The following is a 21,862-nucleotide window of genomic DNA, read 5'->3' on the forward strand; positions in this document are numbered from 1 at the left end:
GAGTAGAGGCTGTTAGAGATTCAAAAAAGCTTCATATTAACCAGAAAAATAAATGAAATCATGGGGAGCGGTGACAGCGTCACCATAAAGTGGGTATGAGTGTATGTGGTAATAAGTGGTATAAGAACATTCTAAACTCTTGCTTGATATTAATACATGTGCCCATGATAGTGTATCAGCGAAAACAAAAATAGTCGCGATGGAACGTTGCTTAGAAGCAGACATTCAAGTTAAAGTATTTGCCAAGAGGAGGGTCGTGCTGATAGGCATTGATGTTCTGGCACCAACCATTCAAGAACTGGTGCAAGCTATTTTGACATGTAAGATTGAATTGCACAACCCCGAGATTTATAGACTTACTAGTCGAGGTTGTTCTGCTCCCTGCAGTCAGCGCCATGGGCAGCAGCGGTTGCATCCGCCTGTACACGTAGCGTCAGCACTGGAATTTCTGAAGTAGGCAACAAATAAATACATAAGTCATTCCCTGGAACCAGCCATTGTAATGACCAATGGAGGAGAGGAGGTCACCATCATTTTCATCGAGCAGCTGCGAGAAGAATTTGGCGCCAGCACCGATATTGAAATCCTGGGGAGGAATATGGATATGATCAAGATGATATGTCTGACACGATAACGACATGGCTTACAACGTCCAGGCAATCACCATTAGGAGCACCAACGCATTTGTCGCTGGTGAGCTGCATCAAATCTTGCTCACCAGCTCCACCAACGATGCTCGAGTTACATGAACTCTCCTGCATGGCAAAAGACGCGAGGAGAATAGCAGGGACTGTCACCCAACGTCAGATGGAAACGTAGTAAGACTGGGAGAATGACACCGACTTCCATACTGGCTACCATATTTCTCAAATGTTGAGACAAAGTCCTGGCAGTTTACGAATGCCGAATCATTTTGGTACGCTGACTGCTGACAGGTCAACAGTGACGATTCCCTCGATTTTGATCAAGGGTGGGTTCCATCCGCTCCCGTTGATGCCGCAGTCCAGGAAATCGATATTCCCATTGGGACCGCTTAATGCAGTGACTTCCTCTGGTAAAGATTGTGCATCAGCAAGTATACTCCCTTCGCTTGCAATACGGGAAAGTCGCACTGGTTGCACCGCTAGATCCACAACCTTCGGAGGAGATGACGTTGACGAGTCCATCAATTGATCCACCTCCAGAGTTGTTGCTAGGTCCATTGTCCGATGTCGGGGGCTGAGGAGCTGGTGAAGTTGTAGGTGTTGGTGTTGGTGACGATGTGGAAGGCAGAGCCGTGGTTGATGCTGTAGTTGATGCTGTAGTCGAAACTGAATCTGGTGACGATGCTGCAGGCACAGTCAGGGTTGATGTTGTGGTTAATACTATAGTTGATTCAGAAGCTGAAGCTAAGGGTGAATTTGCAAACAATGCAGGAGCTAATGGTATAGGAGTTCCTGAGCTGACCTACACCAGTTTGCAATTACACAGGAGCATAGAATTCACAATAAGCTGCGTTGCAGCAAGCATTCGAATTTGAAACACGACTGACCAGTCCCGATCCGCAAGTCCTCCGCAGCTTGGGGGTGCTATCGCCACCCTTGTTTCGAGCGGAAAGGGAGGCATGTCTACCAAGCGCAGCCCGCTGCGCAGAAAGTTTTTCAAAGCTGTGTCCAGCTTGGACAGCAACGGCGACAGTGGTGAGTACAGCAAGAAGCGACACCTTGAGCTTCATCGCAGCAAGAAGATAATAACAAACGAGTGGACTAGTTGGACGATAGGCAGAGTCGAAGATGAGTGCAGAGAAAGAACAATTGAACCAACTTCGGGGTAAAATATGTAACTGAGTCGTTGGGACCATTGGGTCATATAGTATTATTGTATACAACGCGACAAGTGAAATATTGGCGTGCTTCTGGCGTAGGTCTACAGTGTTGCTTGGTGGCGGCCGTCATCATCGTGGTCGTTCTTGAGTGAAAATTGACGGCTCTGCATCCACCCTACTACACGTGTCAGCCCGACATGAGTTCTTCCGGTTCCAACAAGAACTCACTTGAAGCCTGAAACAGGTCGGTACCAGTCTCAAGATGATAACAAAGCGCTCCGCCTAGTTGCAAATTAGACCATCCGTCATGTCATGCTGCAACAAATGCGAGAGGCCCATGCAAATCAAGTCGAAACTGTGGAGCCAGAATACGGTGCCGCTATGGACAATCATTAGCGACTATGTAGACAGCCTTGACTTTGTTGGTTTTGCAAGAGGAGCATTTGTCGTGATATGAATCAGTAAGTCAGGTACTGTCAGGTAAGAGTGGCTGCGTAGCGGGTATCCAATACAGCCCAGCTGACATGTGGCCCCGACTTTCGTTACGTTGACAAAAGGGATTTCACTAGTCGTCACGATGCTACTTATCATGCACATCACGACCAATCCCTCTCTCAAGTGGTCTGAGTGCTTCTTAGATACGGTCGTCGGCATAGTATCGACTCGAGTGGTTTTGGGGCAATACACCAGTGCGCGCGCCGCGTTCTCACCTGTCCCTGCTTGCCAACAAATTCGACCGTCTGAGTTCCTGATAGATATTTGTTTGGATGCCTACATATGGTGAGCTGCCACAGTGACTAGTATGCATTGCGTATCTTTCCGTGCAACCATCAGTGCCAGTCTATTTATTCCTCGCATACGGATCCGAGTCTGAATCAATCTGACTCGTCTTGGGACCCAGGTACTAGTAGTTCCTAGTGATTGGTTGCATCGGGCGCATACGCCCTATTTCCTATCAGCATGCCACACAAACAGTCTTCTGCCGATTCTGCGTCCTTCGGCGATCTTCTACTAGCCTTACGCGTGAGAGATTTCACAGCTTTGAATCGGTAATGCATGTCCGACATCCGACCGTGCTCTTGCTCGATCATGACTCTGAGAGTTTCTGGTTTGAAACAGGGGCATTCCTACTGTCTTCCATGCGGTCTCATGCGGCACTGGGTACCACACAGGTGATTCATTAGACTACCTTTAGCTTTAGTTGACGGGTAAATTCAAGTTGTTCCGCAGTCCTGCTGAGCCTGAACGGCTCCTCGGCGAATTGGTTTATTTTCTGGTGTTTGATGAGTCACAATCTTCGAGTGTACCACATTTTTACCCGCTTTTGACACAGGTGGTGCAAATGCTACAGATGTCTTGCATCAGGTTTCACGCGCTGGCGGAGCCTCGGAAAGATCCTGACAAGTTGTTTAGGTATGTTACATCAGCGGCTGCTATTCCAAGCAACTTTTAACTTCGGGGGCAGAGGTCTGACGAAAATTCAAACGCAATACCATAGCTGAGGAGTATCAAAATGGTCAGCGCCAAGAGCAGGTGGAGTAGACGCCAACCAAAGCAAGTGACGACACCTTTGCTAAACAATAACAGCTACTGAGCGCTAACGATTGAAATTCAAGATCCCGCGCCAGAAAGTCATCTGACCTTCAGAGATGTTTCTCGTACGTATACTACATACGTATTACAATTTGACAGGCGTAGGTCAACGTCAAGTCTTGCTCTTAACAACCAGGCCCTCGGCGGATCTCTGAAGACATAATTTTTTCCAGGTTCGAATTCGTTGGGTAAATGATTGACTCGTTTAGATCCGTACAAGCTCTAAATGTCCTCAAAATCCGGATCATCCAGTTCAAGGAGGTAAAAAAGTCGGTTCCGATCTATGTCCAGTAGTGTATTCGATGTAGGGCAATTCTATGCAGCCCAAAGGATCTGCCACACATCTGAAATTGTGAGTGGCCCGAAGTGAGGGGACACGCCGTTGGTCCGACGTTCTCGCCGGCCGTTATAGACGCACTTTCGCGAAGATGGGAGACTGCGCTCTCCGTCGGTGGAGAGCGGTGAGATGTGAATATGATGTCGTGAGGTGTCAACTCGCCTCTGAGGTAAGTAACGTTCTACATATTAGAATATGTAGTACCTGTTTGATCAACTGCAAGGGACGCGTAACGATAGGAATTGTCTACCTATAGAAGGTCCTATCGATATCACGTATACATACAAAGACCATGCGTACTTGAAGCCCCACCACCACAGGACTGCGATAGTCACGGGACAAGACGTTGACTACGATATAACCGGAAAATAATGCACTGATTATAAGCACGCCCCCTCCACGTGTAAAAACACTACTGTGACTAGTACTGGTGATGGATGAACCAATTTAAATGTTAATGATAAGTTGCTTGAGTCAGAAAACACATGGCCGACGAATCAAGGATTACGTCGAGATCTACTTAGACCTCCAGACGGTAAATGGGTATTCACGGAAGGGTGATTTGGCAATTTCGAGGAACACGGGCTGGCTGTATGGGACTGACGGGCTCCTCGGAAGAGTTCCCCGATCGGACGTCACAGGCTGCAGGCGTTGTAATTTCGCGGTCTCAGAGTCAAGGAGAGTCAATGGAAATGATTTCTCCTTCAAGTTAAGATCAGAATCAAGAATGGACAAGAGTAGACATATAGGGGAGTATAGGAGGTAGGTGCGTTGCTCGAGATCCGATAAAATAATAAGAAGACGAACAGACGTTTCATCTTATCAAGAATAACCCTGTGATGCATCAGTTGAGTGTGAATTCTTTGACGTGGCATAACAAAACGGGCGGAGTGGGAGGACAAGGCATTTGTTTGCAGGATTGAGGAAGAACAATAAATTTGACAGTGCAGTGTATGAATTATTGTAATTTCACTTGCACTTAAGGAGCTAGTAGCTACGGGCAGTACTCCCTGTGCGCAGTAAGTATTGGAAGGGGGACACTGCCACCGCCCCGATGTGACTCCATTGAGGATGGCGCAATCCCGACGATGAGGAAGGGCGGGAAAGTGAGACCATAAAGAGGACCGTGTGAAAAGTACCAGGGAAAGAAGGCAATCATTAATGGGAGGTGGCGCACACAGGTCTGCAAGGTGGCCATGGTGTGAGAGATCCACGTTCGGGACTCGATGATCTTCTAGGACACAGAGCACTGGAGCAAGCTGTACTGGAGTGTTTTCAATAAAATTTTAGCGGATACTTGTGAATAACATTGCAATGAACAACAGCATTGTTGTCCGGTATTCGGTGTACGTAGCTTTGAGACCTTGGAGGCTGTGAGTCAGAGTGAGTCGTGGACTCGGAATGGAGACAGTCGGGATGACTAAGGACCCCGGATTGTGGGTGATCAGGGTCCTAAATGACCCAGTGACTCCGTTCAGTTATAATAACGCCCAGCTCATCCCTCTCTGAGTCCCGCTGAGTACTGCCAGGTACTGCTACTGTCTTACAATCCCTTTCTCTACCTTCCATATCCTCTTCTGTTCAGCTCATTCTCTGTTACTATAGCCTTTTCGACAAGGCTATATAACTATTAGGATAGTCTAAAGTCTCAGACTTTGGACAGTCCTCAAAGGAGTCAAAATGTGCTCCCCAGTAATTCCCCGTTTGTCCAGCTCGATCTCAAAACCCGTCTCCACACAAGCCTACAAGTCCACTACATTCAGCCTCAAAGTAACCAAAGTAAACTCCATTAATGCTGTCGTCAAGTCTTTCTAGATAATCCGCTCAAGCTCGTCAGTATCTCGTCTTCTTAATATTTACTCTCTCGTCTCACCGCTCAGTATTTTTTTCAATCTGCGAATTTCTATGGTTCGCGCCGCTGCTCACTCGTTGGCCCATCGGGGGCCACCAACAACGTCACATTCGCACACTCGGGTTCGCTGGCAACCCTATTATGCCACCCTTTCCTCAGTTTCCTCACGCCCCTCTCCTTCATATCTCATTACTCCCGTCTCATCTGTATCATCCATTTCACCTTCTCCTCTATCAGCATCAGTCTATGAACCAGACCGGCAGCGAAATCCTCAGTTTCATCCCCGAGAATGTCAGCTCCGCGACTCCCAGAAATCGAAATATGTAACTGGTTTAGTCGGTAAGTTCAAACTTCACTAGCCATTTTTGGCCTCCAATCTCAAATTCGGGATCTGTATCCGCCGTTAGATCAAGCTGTAGGATCTATATGCGACATATGGAACCCTCAGGATATCCCTTTTGTCTTCTTAACATCGTCTCGTCCAACTGTGCCACTGCTTCTACCAACTCCATTATTGCATCCCTTCCAAGTATTCCACTCCACGGGCGTAATACTCAGCTCCCCTCTCCCATATCTCCAACGACACAGCCATCTCCCACGCCCGTCCCATGCATTCCCGATTCGTACTCCCTTCATTCGCCCAAGATACCCCTGACGCCCGATTCGAGCGATCAGGCCCCGCGTTGCGATGTTGCGCCCATGAAAGGATTTGTTCACGAGGTTCTTCGTCGTTCTCGCACGTCAGGCAGCGTTCTGCAGACAGCGCTTTGTTACCTGGAAGCTATTCGCGCCAAGGTCCCAGAGCTGGTTTCGCAGGAGAAGGGTTGCCCTGGGTCCACTTGCGAAAGGGAATCGGTTGAACGTATTTCCCAAGGCGAGGTCAGCGCATTTTGCGCTGATCTTGATGGTCCTACCTCTTCGTCGGATACGTCGGCAGGCAATGGCTTGCTGGATACTATCCGTGTCAATCCTATTACACTTGAGGCCGATTCTGTATTCGCAGAGCCGGCACTCGACGCAGACGAGGTGTCTATGCACAAGCCTAAGCAGAGTAGTGGCTGTTTAACGCCGCTCCCTCCACTTCCCTCGCCGCTTTTGTGTCCTCGTCGCACTTTCCTCGCGTCACTCATTCTTGCGTCGAAATTCATGCAAGATCGCTGTTACTCGAATCGTGCATGGGCTAAACTTTCGGGCCTTCCGCCACGGGAGATTGGCCGTTGTGAACGTGCTCTGGGCGAGGCGCTTGAGTGGCGCCTCTGGGTCGGCAAGTTGCCTCCAGCGCCGGTTGCTACCGGACGCGCCCTCACAAAGTGCAAGAGCGAAAGTAATATTTTGCTCAGGAGCAGTCCGAGAACGCACTCTGTTATGGAGACTAGCCCAGTTACTTCGCCGATATCAGTAGGCTCACCTCTGGTGGCAAGGTCTCGTGTGGGTCTCAGGCGGCACGCCACGTTACCCGCACACACCTTCTATCGCGAGGACTCATGTTCGGCGACGATTTCGTCTGCTGTTGAGACTTCACGATGGATGCCAACACAATCGAGCCTGGGAATGGATAGCAGTCCGGACAACTCCGAGATCAGTCCACCGACGCCTGGTCTCAGCTACTCGCCTACGCCCACAGAGTCATCACTTGGGGATCGCACCATTCAGATGTCAAGTTTTATGGACATGTCGACGCCGCCGCCGCCATCCTGTCAGTTCGCCGCTTTTTCGAGCGCGCAGAACGATAAGATGTTGCAGCCGGTACCGATTCCGTTCATGTACTCAATGTCGAACGATGTGTATCAGAGTCATCATAGGGATCAGCCGTATTTTGCAGCGGGTCTGTCGGCATCACACAACGAATCCTGGCCTTCAGTATATGCTTTTTGACTGCTATCGCCCATGGACGCCCACGTGTTTGCTGTGCTAACCAGTTTGGTCAATGCTTCTTATGCCTATATGTCTCTTTCTTTCTGTCTTGTTCATATTACTTTTGTACATATAGTCTCTTTGTTGCGTGCCCGATTATGTGCTTATGTCTTGTTGGTTTGGGAGTGCAGCGGCATCTGCTTAACTATGAACAATCCCGGTCCTCTGTCTTCTTGTGTACTAGTATATAACCATACCCTATAGACTTGCTTTGAGCATCAACAGGCGCTAGACGCTGCGGAACCAGTGCAATTTTTTTTCATTAGACTGAGCCTTCTGGAGCCATTAACCTTAGGTTAGACGTGTCTCGTCATCTTGCTTCATCCATCATAGTACCAGGCAGATATTAATGTGACACGCCATCTATAGTAGCTACTTTACCTATTCGGCGATAAGACAGCAGGGCCAACCTACTTGCGGATGAACGCCCTCTGAGGGCGACGAGCAATCAAATCAATCACACGTAACTGTTGCAGGGAGATGTACAAAACGCGCTCCGCGGACGTCACAACGACATATGTATCGTACAAAATAATCACCACACACTTCTTTCTTTCCCTGATAATTCCGAAAGTCACCGATGGGAGGAACGTTGTGGTGCTTCGTGAAGCTCGGAATGATACTCAAAGAACTCCAAGGGATAGTCGTCAGGATGGATGACACGCCACGAATGAGGATGGCCATCTTCGTCAAAGGATGCTGTGAGGTGGTGGATGGCATGTAGTTTCCATCCGGAAACTCCCTGACGATTAACATTAAAGTAATGAATCAAGCGGACGGAATGAAATACGCACCTCATGGTGGATCCTGCCACAACGGAAATCATGAGTCAATACAACGCAAACCCCAAGACCTCGCAGTAGAAATTCGAATGGAACCGCACCTGACGTGAATATATCCCTCGCCCAACTTATCATTAACAGCAGGAAGCCTCAGCTTCCCAAAGATAACGTGTCCGTAGCTCGCCTGTCCATTTCGAATTTGTACGAGATCATCTCGAGAGAAGCTCGTGAGCTCATCATCGCTCAACCCCGCTGCTCTAGCCCACATTGAGGACTCATGGTGCATTTTCCAAGAGCGCCGTGACTTCCTGATCGACTCTTTGATCGTTTCGGCTACTTCATCAAAGGCCTTTTTCGCGTCCTCGCCAGGGAGGTGCGCGTCATCTAAAACGATTTGTTCTTCCGAAGCTAAAAAATATATGTAAGATCATTCAATAGTTAATTCTGAGAAATATTCGGTTGAACTACCCATGAATGATCACAGGAAACGGTCAATAGAACGGAAAAAGGGGGTACTGCAAATTCGCCTGAACTCAAACTGCACCCGACATGTCCTGGAGGTGGGGCACAGGATTCCCACGAGCCGGAAGTAGGGTACGTAGTCGGCCGGGCTCGCCGGACTATCGCAATTATCAGGATGCCGACTCGGATGCGATGATACTATATGCATAAGAAAGGAGTACGTCTCATGCACATTGCATCGTGTGGGCAGATGGACAATGGATTGTTCGGGAACATTAGGTATAATGTTATGTTCGTTATATCTTAAAAATATCGGAATAATCAGATCTTGAAAGACGGGGATCAATTACTGCGCACCCAACATTCCAAGGTTGCATTTGGAGGCATCATTCTATGCTTCAATGTTATCGCGAGATAGTTAGAGCTTTCCCCGAACTTATCGGGGGGTGAGGATGAAGCCAGCCGACAGATAATCGCTTGACAGAAAGTTGACAGAAAGAGTCTAGTACCACGAACTGTCAAGGTGTTGGTTGCATGCAGTGTTTTATCGCATCTGGAATCAATCTCTACTACAATGTCTTACAAGTCTTATCAGATTCCCTGCGCCACAAGGTAACATACGGGTACAATGCTGTGCTGTGCCGTGCCCGTGAGTAGTACACCCCCTGTCAAGTCATCGGGTTATCTCCCACAAATCATTGTCGAGGATTTCAGGTCCTCCGGAGGTTGAAGCCCAGAACAGGTCATATAATTATATCCTGTATCAAGTAGATCTCCAATATTGCATAATATGTCGCTCTCTAGGAACGGGGGACCACCCTCGCTTCCCCTACAAAATTGACAATGACTTGAATTGCACGCGCTCTCCTGTGAAAAAGACGTACCATTATGATTGCCCACTAGAAGCTCTTGAGTCCGATGATTAAACCCAAAGTCTCACTGTCAAGATTGTGTTGTTTCGTAAGAGAACTCAAAATAGTCCCTTTTACTGAGAACTCGACAGTCCAGTTCAGTTTTCACAGTAAAGATGGGGGGAACAAATCCGTCGGAAGTCAATAAGGCACCTGTGGCTAATATCAGAGAACAACACAGACAATCACGTCTTCGTCTTCTGGGATATCTTCGCCTGTAGTAATGATATAGTTGTCCCATTGTCCCAACGGGTGACCGAGAGTGAATTCGGAAGGCACGTCTGTGCAACATCAAATATCGCGAGACTCATCGCTAGTAGACTGCCTCTTGCCATATCGTAGTCCATAGCAACCTCACCTTACGGAAGGCTATAGCATTCGAGTCGAGTACCGTCGATCATGCCTTCCGTGTGGTAATAAAAACGAGGGGGAGGGTGTGAATTGTGTGGAGTGTGAACTCGAAAAACAAGCTTCGCGACAAAAGCTGCCCGTGCGATGAATACTCGCGACGGCTTCTTTCCTCAGACGAATTGTAACGTGGATGCAAGGAACTGAAAAACCCCGATACGACATTTTCTTTCATTCGACCGGCTTTTGTGGGCGACCGCGACGTAACAAAAACCCATGCTGGGTGCCTGCATGCGCGCTATCCAGCCGTTCAAATCAGACATCATGTTCTCGTATGTAAGTCCGACTGAGTGGCTCGGGTAGACGGCTAGTTCGTTCTAATAGTTAGAAAGCATTGACATGGTGAAGCACATACACATGTATTATTTGTTCTCTCACCAGATAGTACGAAGCACACGTCGAGATCCTCGGCTAGGTAACTTCGATACTTTTAAACTCGAGAAGAGGTGCCCTCTCGGTCAAATGAATCTGTAGCGAAGCATATGAATGCGGCTAAACAAAAATGCTATGTCTTCGGAATGAGGAAGGTTCCTGACTGGAACAAGTGTGGAAGCAATTTGTGGGTGAGGGAAGCGAGTCAAATGCTCGAGTGATAGCGTCAAACGAGGACCCCATATTGTTCTCTGGGAATACTGCGATGCCGACGGAGGTTTGCTACTGTGGATTGAGACAGTGCGGCGACTGACATGAATGCCGTTTTTTCGGAGGGTCCCATTTCCATTAAGAGAAATATTCAACGCAGGACAGCATAGATGCCGTTGACGTGTGTGGCCCTGCAAACACAAGTGTAGGCTTCTGATAAGTCCGGTGATGACTTTCCAAATTGAACATTACATGACGTGTCACAAGTATCGCGGCAGTGGCCTCAAGAGTCGCTGAGATAAAATGACTTCAATATGAGTCGAAGTAAAGAGACCAAGAGCTGAACTGCTCGTTCTCGAACTTGATGTCAAGGATGGCAGGGACGGCAATGATCTATTCACGCACGAGTAGTCCAGGCACTTCATCCGAGCCCGGCCTTGTAAAGGTGAGCGGTATGGTGTTTTTAGCACAGGAACTCGCAAGTGATGCTAACAGTTCTGAGGAAAATCGAAAGCAAGGAACCGATGGTGTAAGTTTGAAGCGGATGTTTAAAAATACTCCCACCAGACGTCAAGTCAGTTGGCAGATATCCCAATGATTCTTGTTGCAATTATCACATTCTACGGGCAAATGCTGAGATGGTGGTGTCTGACATTGTAGTCTTGTATGACCACAAAGGCTAACAAGGATTAAACAAGAATACCTGAGAGTTCCCGATGTCGGACGGACTCGATAAAAAATCTGATAATGCGTGAGTGAGTACGAGATAAGATAAAGAAATATTAAACACTATTAATGGTCGTCTGACACACGAGACCACCATGATATCTTGTAAGGGCTCGCTCGCTTCTAAGCAACAAAGTTTGAAATTTGAGTTCTGAAGCTCGGCGAGTCGCAGTACTCAAATTTAAACCTGATATAGTAGGAAGAAAAGACAAATTAAGGCTCCTGTTAATTTTTGAACTCCGCCAGGTCCTAGCATCCAACCACCGATACTTTGCACAAAGCATTGTGGCGAGCGTGCAGTCACATTCTCACACATCCTCCCTTTTGTTCAGCGTTTATACGTAGTTGAGTTATCTCAGGGATCTTCCCTAGCAATCACCAAGGTGTGTAATACTGTGACAGTACTTACTTCAAGGTACGAATATCATGCAAACTTAAATGATGTTACACAGAAAAAGCAGTGCATCTTAGACATGAGGCTAGGTTCACTCGTATTCATTCTGAAATGCTCCGTCGCAAACGCGAAGAGGACATTTCGTTAGATGTAACCACATAGGCGGCCATTCGACGTTGTTTTCGAGAATCAAGATGTATCAGGTAGTCATCCCGGTCACCGCCGTCTTGACGGTGCAATATGCTTCCGGATCAGTGTCCCAAGTTAATGAACATGACACTTCAAACTGTCCTGCCTTACCTGTGACCTCCATCCAATACCCCTGTCGAAATTCCAATTTGCTACTTCATATTCGACGTCGTCAGTCATTAGTGACGGCAATGGCAACCATAAAATTCAGTGATGACGAATTTATGGAACTTCGTCGTCGTCGGTATACGATGTCTTGACGAATCGAGAAGAGGACTGTTCCTGTCGGATCGGCAGGACCCATTTTCCACCCCAACGACGCTGACGTGACCGCGGAGTTACAGATAGATATCAGTGTTGGTGTGAAAGACATTACCAGCTCTCCCAGACCAAGCACAAATGGTGACGGTTCTGCGCATCATCTTTACGGAGAGCGTAGGGAAAACCTCCAGGTAAAGAATGATCTGCAGTTACTACTGTCTTCTATCGTCTCATATCGTGTGACAGAAAGTGTGCACATATGATCTTTCCAGAACTCTTCCAGACTCCGAGCGTTGACGTCCGACGCTTATGTAAATAGTATTTCTGGCCTTGTCCAGGACCCATCAAAGAGAACTATGCCGGTGTGTGCACACATATTTGAAATTGTTGTGGGTTTTCGTGGACACAGGAGAAAGCCAAGTGTATCCTTATCAGGAAAAACGTTTGAATGATTATCATGTGCTTACACCCAAAGACCATCAAACCGCTTCGATGGGCGCGACCTTCTTTCGTACACCCGTCCCCCACGCCGTTGTCACTGCCGGGATCTCAAGCTTACACAACTTTGCGTTCGACGTGAGTCTTTGTTGTTGATCAAGTGTCTAATAATACTCGATCTTCCAATCGATTAATGTTGAGAGCCTGGGAGACAGAACCTGTGCGGAATGCCGAGTCTTTTTGAGCGGACTCTAAGTGACAGTGTGGGCAATAGGAGCATAGGAATGACTGTTAATTGTACGTGATTTGTATATCTATGAGAAGGGAGGGTACAATCCTGTCCCTTGCCTGAGAATCTTTAACGACCTGGCCATTCAGTGCTGTTCTTTAGCAACTGTCATTCCACGTCATGACTGGTGCGGAGACTTGGAGGCGCAGTAACAGCACCTTCGACTTCAGTTTCTCGGTACCTTATTTTGAGACCAAGATCGGTATTCAGCCTCATTTTGATGTGATGGTCTTTAATTGGATAGCAGGCTCTAGCGCCTTTATTATTATTATTATCAACCTAGAAGATCATGCAATCATACAATTGGTTTTCAGTAAAACCGGAATTGAGCGGTGTTTGCTTGATTGATCGAGTATCGTATTCCATATTCACGCGTCTGATATATGACATCCTGAAGCACATGTATTAACTACCGTCCCATGGATGACGGTCAATCATGCCATGTGTTATTGAAACGTGTTATCCTGAAAAAAGTAGCGATCGGATACGCCGTCAGCATACGTTTCTGAGCATTTAGTTTTATTGAGTAATAGAGCAACGGGCTGCCCTTTACGGGCCGTAGGAAAGTGTCAAGATAAGTGTCACAGTGCGCAGTTTGGCACCTGGTCTGCTTAACAATGTGCAATAAAATAAATGGATGCTGTATTGGAGGAGCGCTCGGTGTTCTGCAGTGATCGTCGGAGACATGCTTCAAAGCCGCGGGAGCGGTGGAGATTAGAAACAAGACAGGAAATGCTGGAATAGACAACACATGTACGTGAAGGGTCAGAAACGTCGACTTGCGGGGACCTGGCAGACGTTTACAGTATAAGGTGTGGAATCTTACATACAGTTATAGGTCATAGAAAGCAGTTGGACGGGTTGTCATTCACACATGTAGAAATTCCTCATTACGGTATAGTGGGGAAGCTGTAGTACCCGGGAGACTAGAGTGTGAGCGAGATATTGAGTGAGGAAATAGGACCCAGAGTGGGATGCCAATGCATAGGGCCCATCACCACGCGATGTGTCACTTGGATATAACTACCTTGATGGATTAGAAGTTGTAAAAGGATCGACCACATGTCAGGATACTAGTCCGGAATATTGATGGCCGACAAATTACCTAAATTAGAGTAGCGCATCAGAAGTGAACATGTAAACAATATGTCGAGACGACAATACACAATTAAGGGAATTGGATCGTCAAATTTGGAGTAAAAATGACCGGTACCTCTAACGTTTATTGAATTGAATTCTTTTCTTGCCTCAAAACAATTAATATTCTTTCAATGAACGACCCTTGCGCCGTCGTGATTTATGTAGGAGATCGTCCATGTTATCCTTCAATCTGCACCACGTTTTTTTTTTTCAGAATTTTCCCACCTATTTTAAATACGCAAAGAAACATGATGCGCCAATGATGTGTGGAAATTGATTAAAAAAACCCCCACCTTCCTTAACGAAATTTGTTATGGCAGTCTTAAAATGCACTTACGATGCATCCACGACCCTTAGATCAGAATTTTAGTGATTTAGACCGATTTCCCGGGTCCGTGACAATGGTGTCCCCGTCCATTTTCCACCCTTCTAACCTTCTCTGCTTCCCACTTCGAACAAGATTTAGTATAAAACGATGAAGGATCTTCCTCACGAAAATCTACCTCCCATACTTCCTATTCATCGTATGACTGAAAGCATGGCATAGTCAGTCAACATGTCCTTATGTTTGCTTTCATTCTCATTGAACACCTTTTTAACAGCTCTTCCGCCCCTAATGCTTACATTCCGCCAGCATCTTATTATCCTCCTTCTGCTCATGCTCCTGGGCATGCTCAACTTATAGCGCCCCAGCAACGCCAAGAGCCGCAACAAAGGAAGCGTCCCAAGTACACAAGAAGCAAGACTGGTTGTATGACATGTCGAGTCAAAAAAATAAAGGTATGCCACTCCATGCTTCAACTCGAACATGTTATTCATCGCCCAACTCAGTGTGACGAGGCGAAACCTAATTGCATGCGATGTACTCATGGACAGCGAGACGTGCGTCTCGTCTTATAATCTACAAAAAAAAATAGCTGACAGTTGTCTAGTGCACATGGCCAGAAGGCGTTCCCACCCGTAAGAAATCAACATCTCGGAAAGATAGTGTCGACGGGCGCCCATCCACTGCCGACTCATCGGGACTGTCAGAGACTTCAACACCTCCTACTCGGGACAGTACGCCTGCGAAAACCCGCGTATCTAGCGATTACAACCAACCTCCAATGTCCCGTCGGCATAGGCATGTGCATCTTTCATTATACGTTTCATTTACTAACCGAAAACCTGTGTCACAGTGATCTTTTTGCTCCCGTACCTCAAGTGAAATATGAGGAAGACCCTCATCTCAGGCTCGGGCCAGACCCCGATGCTGCGCGCCGTCAGTTGTGAGTCTGGAAGTTCTTTTTGATCTCGTTCTGTTGTAACAAATATACAGAGCTCCTCAAGGTTACCCCGTGCATCCAAATCAGAATTCCAATGTTTTATCAATGATATCCGAGATGCAACCATACCCTCCTCATAGATACGACTCTGCGTACGCTACTCCAGCCACTCAATTACATTCAGCAGCTCCCTCACGACACATTCCCCCTCATCACACTCAGCACCATGTTAATATGCGACCTATGAACCACCAACCACCCCCTCAGCACTGGAGCCAGCCTATGATGCCAGGTGTAAACCCCATGGATCCTTTTGTACGTATTACGTGAATTGTTGTCTTTCTTATACTGAATGTCTGGTGTCTGGTTCAGTTCCCACACCCCCAGGAGAGGCATTTGGTGGCACATTCATCTAATGATCATCACCCTAGATACCCATAAGATTCATGTTTTCCTTTGATTTTCCTTAAAGATCCGTCATGACATTGATATTTGAGCATCATTTTGGACATCCCCTCTAAGAACCTTCTAATTTCTGCTTGGTATGGATCGGCCTCCAGGATCTGATCCTGCGACTGATGCGCTGTTCGGTGTTCTTGGTGTGATGCGGCGAGGAGTCGAGGACTTGCCTAAATTGGCGCACTCGTTTCCATGAATTTGAAGCTGGCACAGACCTGTATAACCCCGCAAGCTTTCAAATTTCAAGATGCAGAGGCCAGAACTTCATTGGCAGCTTCCTCACTGTGTCGTTGATGGACCGTTAAAATCGCTGAATCGTTCGATCGTCTTATGTCATTATCTCGGACAAAAACTGAGTGTATATATATATATACATTTCGCTAATGAGAACCCTTGACGCGCCTTTGCCAAAGGACTGAATCAGTCAGGCTCGATGGTCGGAACTGAAGGCAACACCTGCTGCTGAGTTTTTGGCAGTGTATTATATTGCAGGTAAGCCCCGCGGCAGCCCAGAATCGGCCAGAATTGAACCCTTCCGCAGCCTGCATAGCCGGCAGCAGAGAAATGACCATTTTGCATGCTTCCTCAGATTGAGTGGTGGTATGCCATTGTAATAATCTGCACAGCGTCGTCCAAGCGCAGACTCGATGCATCACGGACTCTTACATCCTCCGAACACATATTTGGGGTGTCTCGCGTGTTTGTTCCTGCTACTTGGCCCGAGTATGTTTTCGGTCGTCGCCCACGTTTGAGGGTCATTGTATTTTACCTTTTGCACAGCTGATCTCGTTCATTTCCCGCGCCCGTGACTAGTACGTGGATCTCACAAGTCGATGAGGGCACTAAATCTTCTGCGCAGAATACACCCATAAGTTACCTCATTTACCAAAACGCTGGAGGAACTTGTATTCTCTCGTATTTCACAGTGGGCCCAGAGGCAATAGTGCGTATCCAGTACCTTTCAAGTACATGGGAACGTCCTCGTGTAACTAATTCCGAACCTGCATCGCGGCGTTTTAGAAGTTTTTCCGACCGATTGGCGCTGGTGCAGTTCTGCTGTGACTTATTACGGACTTGTGTTGGAATATGGATAGGCCACTGGAAACAGTCGTATGGTTTTTGAGTGTCCACTTTGTCGCAAGGATAGACAAACATTCAGGTATGATAAAAGCGCAGTTGACCTTTCATAACAAACCATCGCAAGAACCATGTGCGCACCCTCGATTTATCGAGCTAGCGCAAAAGCTCGAAAAAGTTAAAAGCATGTTGCGCCTTACTCTCAGATGAATAATGCCCCTGGGCCTCAGGTGAGTGCATGAATTCGATTATCAAAAGGATGATATAATGAATTTTGGCATCGTTCTGGAAGCGATTAGATCAAGGTTTACTAGCAGCGAATTGACGTATTATGATAGCCCTGAAAACTGAATGTGCTGAGCTTGTGACGCGGTCTGGTCACATCAAGCTACGAAATTCCTGCTGCAGGGGAATACCTGAACGTTGGTAAGTTTGTTCGCACTGTCTCCAGCTGTCTCCCTGAGAGCCACATTTCTGATCAGATGGCTGTATTATGATAACGAAATTATGCACGCTGGCTCGTGAGTCGCGTCAGAACACCTGATGGATGGTAAGTACAGCCCTGAGGTTCGTGAACTTGATATTCATTCTTCAGGGTATATGGTCATATTAAGTGAGCAAATTGTGTGTCATATTGACGTCTTCAACAGTGATTCAAGTAGCGTGTTTTCCATCACAGCGTGTCTAGGGTGCTTTACAGATTGCCCGCGGTGTGTGGCTCTAACTCCCGTACTTGCGACTGTTTTCGACTGGACTGTATTCGAAGCATAACGACCCTGAAAATCTATGTGGTAAATTCCAAACTGATCAGGGTGCTCCCTGAACTCGAGGTTGAAAATGGAAATCAAAGCCACTATATTAAATCGACTGATCCGGGCTCACAAGAATGTTCCATGATAAAGGAATAGGTGGCAAATGTTCTACAGAATTTATATTGCCCATGCCTGATCGGGGTGGAAAAAGGCGCAATCTGCGCCAGTCCGAAAAGGCATGCGAGCGCGCGTCGGGCAACGTGCCCAATTACAAGCTTTGCACTGTAACGCCACGTTCCTGATGTTTTATAGTGCTTCAACAACGCGTTTCGAAATTGGGGTACACTTGTCGTGAAAACCAAATCGGGTGAGCAAAATGTACATATTGATATCAATAATATGATACTTGAGTGACCTGATCACTCGCAGCTAGCTCATCAGATGCATCAACTTCGGCTGCAGACCAGAAATTTGCAACATAGACAAACGGCGGTGTTACGATTCACAACCAATAGAATGATGTGATTCCTGAGACTCGCCCGCCCGGAAGTCACATGATCAAGTTGCTCTCGCCGTCGTGACTAGTTGATGTATCTGGAAGCGTGTATTTTGGTCTGATGGTCATTTGAGGCTTCGATGGGTGGAGCAGGCGTATAATCAAGCTGAGGCTGCGTTGCACGAGGAGAGAGCGCTTCGAGTTGTAACGAATATAAGGTTTTCCGAGGGGTTCAATATGAGGCATACGATGTTTGTGTCGAAGGAATCTATATGAATGTACTGTAGGCTGACCGCGAAGGATATAATAAAACTTGATCCATTCTCAAGCCAACCTACTACATGGTGAGCGCCGAGTGTGACCAGCAATTCAAAAGGGTTTTACGTGACAGGGGGAAGTACGACATGTTCGGACCAATCTCAAACCTACATAACGAGGAACTTATTGAATATCAGGATGAGCACAACGTCATCCCCAATGGCGCAGCTTCAAAGCTTCAGTTGTCACTGTCAATGAGGCAGCGGCGTGGTGTCAGCAGTAGACGGCGAGGCTGACAAAAACACCGAAATGACCTGTAACAATCTTCAGGTTCGTTGTCTTAATGTTGTCGTAAATCATGCCCATCTGATTTGACAAGTTTCCTTTTTTCACAAGGATTTCTTGCTGAGCCCTGAACTTCTGAGAGGCATTAGACGGTGGCTGAGACTTTGAGCACCCCCCGACCGTAGGTAAGTATATGCTTCTGACTTCAGTTTGGTGTTTTCGACTCACTAAACTCCTTTTTCTCAATAGTCCAACACGAATGCAACGCTCGGGCTGTTCTGGAATCTGGGAAAGGACGGTCTCGGCCAGTCAGGGCACGGTAAGACAGCAATTTTGGTATCCCAGTTACTAAGACAGTGACATGTGGAATGGAACAATGATTGAGAAATCGTCAAAGTGACTTGGAAAAGGCTTCTTTGATGATCACAAACTCTTCGGGGTACATTGCAAGGGATGCGGTGGACTGGCATATCTGAGTTCAGAAGGTTGCTCAACGCAGTTCAATTGCCTGCATACAATTTTATTACGTAGTGCTTCGTCAAATTGGTACAACTTTATTTGCATCAAGCTGTTGCATCAACAATTGTTCAATTGAATCAGACAAACTTGGCCTGCGGAACTCTCAACTATCGTGGTGCTTGACGCGGGGAAAGAAAATGATGGATCAAAATGTCAAGCCACAGTAATTTAAGTATCTCGAGTGAAAACAGAGCCTCAGGCTAGTAGCGCCGTACAGGAATGACTGTCTTCCTTCAGTTGAGTCTGTCTACTTACCACCACCACCACCCCAAACGGCTCACCAGTAAACTTCAGACTCATTACCACTGTTGACTCGGATATTGACCTAGTCTTCTCTTTACCATTACTTGAAATTCTAACCCGGAGTAGGGTACGAGGTAGGGTTAGACTCGGAATAAGGCCTTCATGCAGCGGTCACTGTGCAGCACGTGGCTTCTCTCTCCTCCGCATACCACACAGCACTCGGGCTACACCTCAGCAAGCCCTGGCATTATGTCTGGAGCCTGCCGCCTTTTGGATTTTCTTTTCTGCCACAATCTTCGGTGAGCTCTGGTGGCTCAGATTCTCTTGTGTGCATCTGCATACAATGAAGGGAAGTCCGGCGGGGAAGCCGGCCATGAGTAGAGAGCACTGTTATCTCAACTCTGCTTGTATAGGAAGTTCACTGTTGTGAACTCTCGTCAGGTTTCTGACTAGAGAATCTAATATGATAAGGGGAGGAATCATCCACTCAGTCACCATGACACCTTCTGCCAGTGGCGAGCGAGAGTACCGTCTTGTCAACACCTGCTGTCGTGCGCATGTGAATTCCCGCACTTCCGTGGACGCCTGCACTGATGCAGATGCATGTATCCGGATCATCTGCGTGCATCGACGCAGATGCCCGCACTGACGTGGATGCCACTTGCATTGACGCGGATGCCTGCCTGTATTGACACAAATGCCCGCACTCATGCTCACGCGAATGCTTTCTTGCTACTTCTGTTGCAAGCTGTCCCCTCATCTCGCTTCGCATCGATGCGTCGCTTTGCACCTCCTACGATTTTGGGATCCGAGGTTCACTTCGCTGCGTCGTATTCACTCCTATTGATGTGGGAATCGCGGCTTGCCTCGCCTCACTTTTGGACAGGTTGGGGCCACTGCTATCGGGGTCGACTTGCCCATTCCAGGCTTTCACCCGAAAAACAAACAATCTATTTGCAATCAAACATACATTTTTTCTTGTTCTCACTACTTGCACAACTGCACAAGAGCGCCCACAGAGTCCCCCAAATCAAGATCCTATGACATGTATACTGTGACGTGACCGCCGTGGTCTGGCGATTGGTGATTTTACTAAGCTTACGCTTGACCGCTTCTTCAAAGATGTTTACTAATATTTCAATCGTAACAGTGCTATGCTCTCGCACCGAATCCCCGACTCCGACAACTTCCCTTAGGACCTGTTACGCCCAGGTGTCCCATATCTTTTGATGCCCACCATAGATTTCCTTTTGCGTTTTTTTAATCATGATGGTTGTTAGCTCTTCGAAACACTGCAGGGCAACGAAGCTATTCGGGCTCCTGCGGACTACCGTATCCAAATAGGATAAGGTTTCTCAGTCGTTCCCTTCATCCATCCTGTTGTTCCCGTACCCATCGACGATCTCCCACAACCCACTCGCAAGCTCTTTCACGTCATCGCTCTCCAGGCCCATGCTCCTAAGCACACCACCAGTCCTTGGCGTCCTTGCAGTTTGCTCCACAAACCTAGCATACCCCGTAAGCGGTATGACGAATGGAATAAACTCATTCTAAAACCGAGAGAAGAACTCAATCTTAGTTGGAAAGACTGTACCCCGACACATGGATACCTTGAAACGAGAAGAACTGTGTATCATTCGATAGACGTGAAATAAGTATGCTCACATCAGTCTTAGTTGGAAAGACTGAGGAGAAACTATATCATACGGAGAGACTATTAAAACGAGTTTAAACGGAGAACGAAAGGAAAACACATATCGACAAGTGATTATGTATGTAAAATAGAAACGTACAATGAGCATCTCGTGATAAGCAGGATCGATGTAGAAGATGCTGTGACAAGCGATGAAGCCATCCTCATCGACGTTGGTTTAGTATGCTGCAATATGGGTTGAAAATATGTTGGCACGGAATAAGCAAGTGCGTGGTTACTCACCGTTACTGACCCCCATGACATGAATGAGTTCGGATGCATACCATACGATTGAGCGAGCCGTTACATACCTGGAGACCAGAGGTTCCTGTAGCGATGACAAGTCACACCATGCATCGAAGGCTGCCAGGCCCTGATCCAGTACTAACCCTCGAGTTACGTTTTGCCTCGTAAAAACTGTATGCTCATCCTAGAATCACATATTACTTCGTCATGGTTCGTGTGATCAAGGCGTCAACATGATCCTCACCATATTTGACAAACCAGTGGAGAAGTTGCAGTACAGATCGGTGAACGTTACCTCTGTCACAGGAAAAGGTAGCCTGAGGGAGACCATGCCTCCCAGTTGTCCCAATCGAGAACATTTCCGCAAGTTCAAATAGCCAGCGATCATGGCGATGTTCTCCCGACTGACTTCATGTAAGTCTGTGTGGGTACCAGTCGATGGTATGCTCGTCGCAGCGTCGCCTGGCAAAGAGAATAGTATACCTCA

The 21,862-nt window shown here is 47.2% G+C and overlaps 4 protein-coding genes across 4 annotated transcripts; 2 read left to right on the plus strand and 2 right to left on the minus strand.

The window, feature by feature from the left end:
• Positions 1-211: 211 nt before the first annotated feature.
• DFJ58DRAFT_715269 (glycoside hydrolase family 23 protein) lies at positions 212-1,714 on the minus strand (the record flags this gene model as incomplete). Its single annotated transcript, XM_041384113.1, has 8 exons — positions 212-308; positions 361-419; positions 473-586; positions 648-790; positions 844-886; positions 921-1,051; positions 1,113-1,446; positions 1,664-1,714. The coding sequence occupies 8 exons, from the start codon at positions 1,712-1,714 to the stop codon at positions 212-214; spliced, it is 972 nt and encodes a 323-aa protein (XP_041246440.1).
• A 3,925-nt stretch (positions 1,715-5,639) lies between these two features.
• DFJ58DRAFT_715270 (uncharacterized protein) lies at positions 5,640-7,461 on the plus strand (the record flags this gene model as incomplete). Its single annotated transcript, XM_041384114.1, has 5 exons — positions 5,640-5,925; positions 5,994-6,060; positions 6,117-6,910; positions 7,008-7,012; positions 7,066-7,461. The coding sequence occupies 5 exons, from the start codon at positions 5,640-5,642 to the stop codon at positions 7,459-7,461; spliced, it is 1,548 nt and encodes a 515-aa protein (XP_041246441.1).
• Positions 7,462-8,074: 613 nt separating this feature from the next.
• DFJ58DRAFT_725384 (uncharacterized protein) lies at positions 8,075-8,754 on the minus strand (the record flags this gene model as incomplete). The annotated part of the gene is made up of 4 exons (XM_041385232.1): positions 8,075-8,242; positions 8,295-8,307; positions 8,384-8,690; positions 8,748-8,754. The coding sequence occupies 4 exons, from the start codon at positions 8,752-8,754 to the stop codon at positions 8,075-8,077; spliced, it is 495 nt and encodes a 164-aa protein (XP_041246442.1).
• A 5,616-nt stretch (positions 8,755-14,370) lies between these two features.
• DFJ58DRAFT_775627 (uncharacterized protein) lies at positions 14,371-15,849 on the plus strand. The gene is made up of 7 exons (XM_041389454.1): positions 14,371-14,628; positions 14,685-14,862; positions 14,914-14,964; positions 15,015-15,205; positions 15,261-15,350; positions 15,401-15,662; positions 15,720-15,849. The coding sequence occupies exons 1-7, from the start codon at positions 14,558-14,560 to the stop codon at positions 15,786-15,788; spliced, it is 912 nt and encodes a 303-aa protein (XP_041246443.1). The 5' UTR covers positions 14,371-14,557; the 3' UTR covers positions 15,789-15,849.
• Positions 15,850-21,862: the final 6,013 nt, after the last annotated feature.

Source organism: Suillus subalutaceus, assembly GCF_016647625.1.
Source record: "Suillus subalutaceus strain FC151 chromosome Unknown DFJ58scaffold_26, whole genome shotgun sequence".
NCBI classification, from domain to species: domain Eukaryota; kingdom Fungi; phylum Basidiomycota; class Agaricomycetes; order Boletales; family Suillaceae; genus Suillus; species Suillus subalutaceus.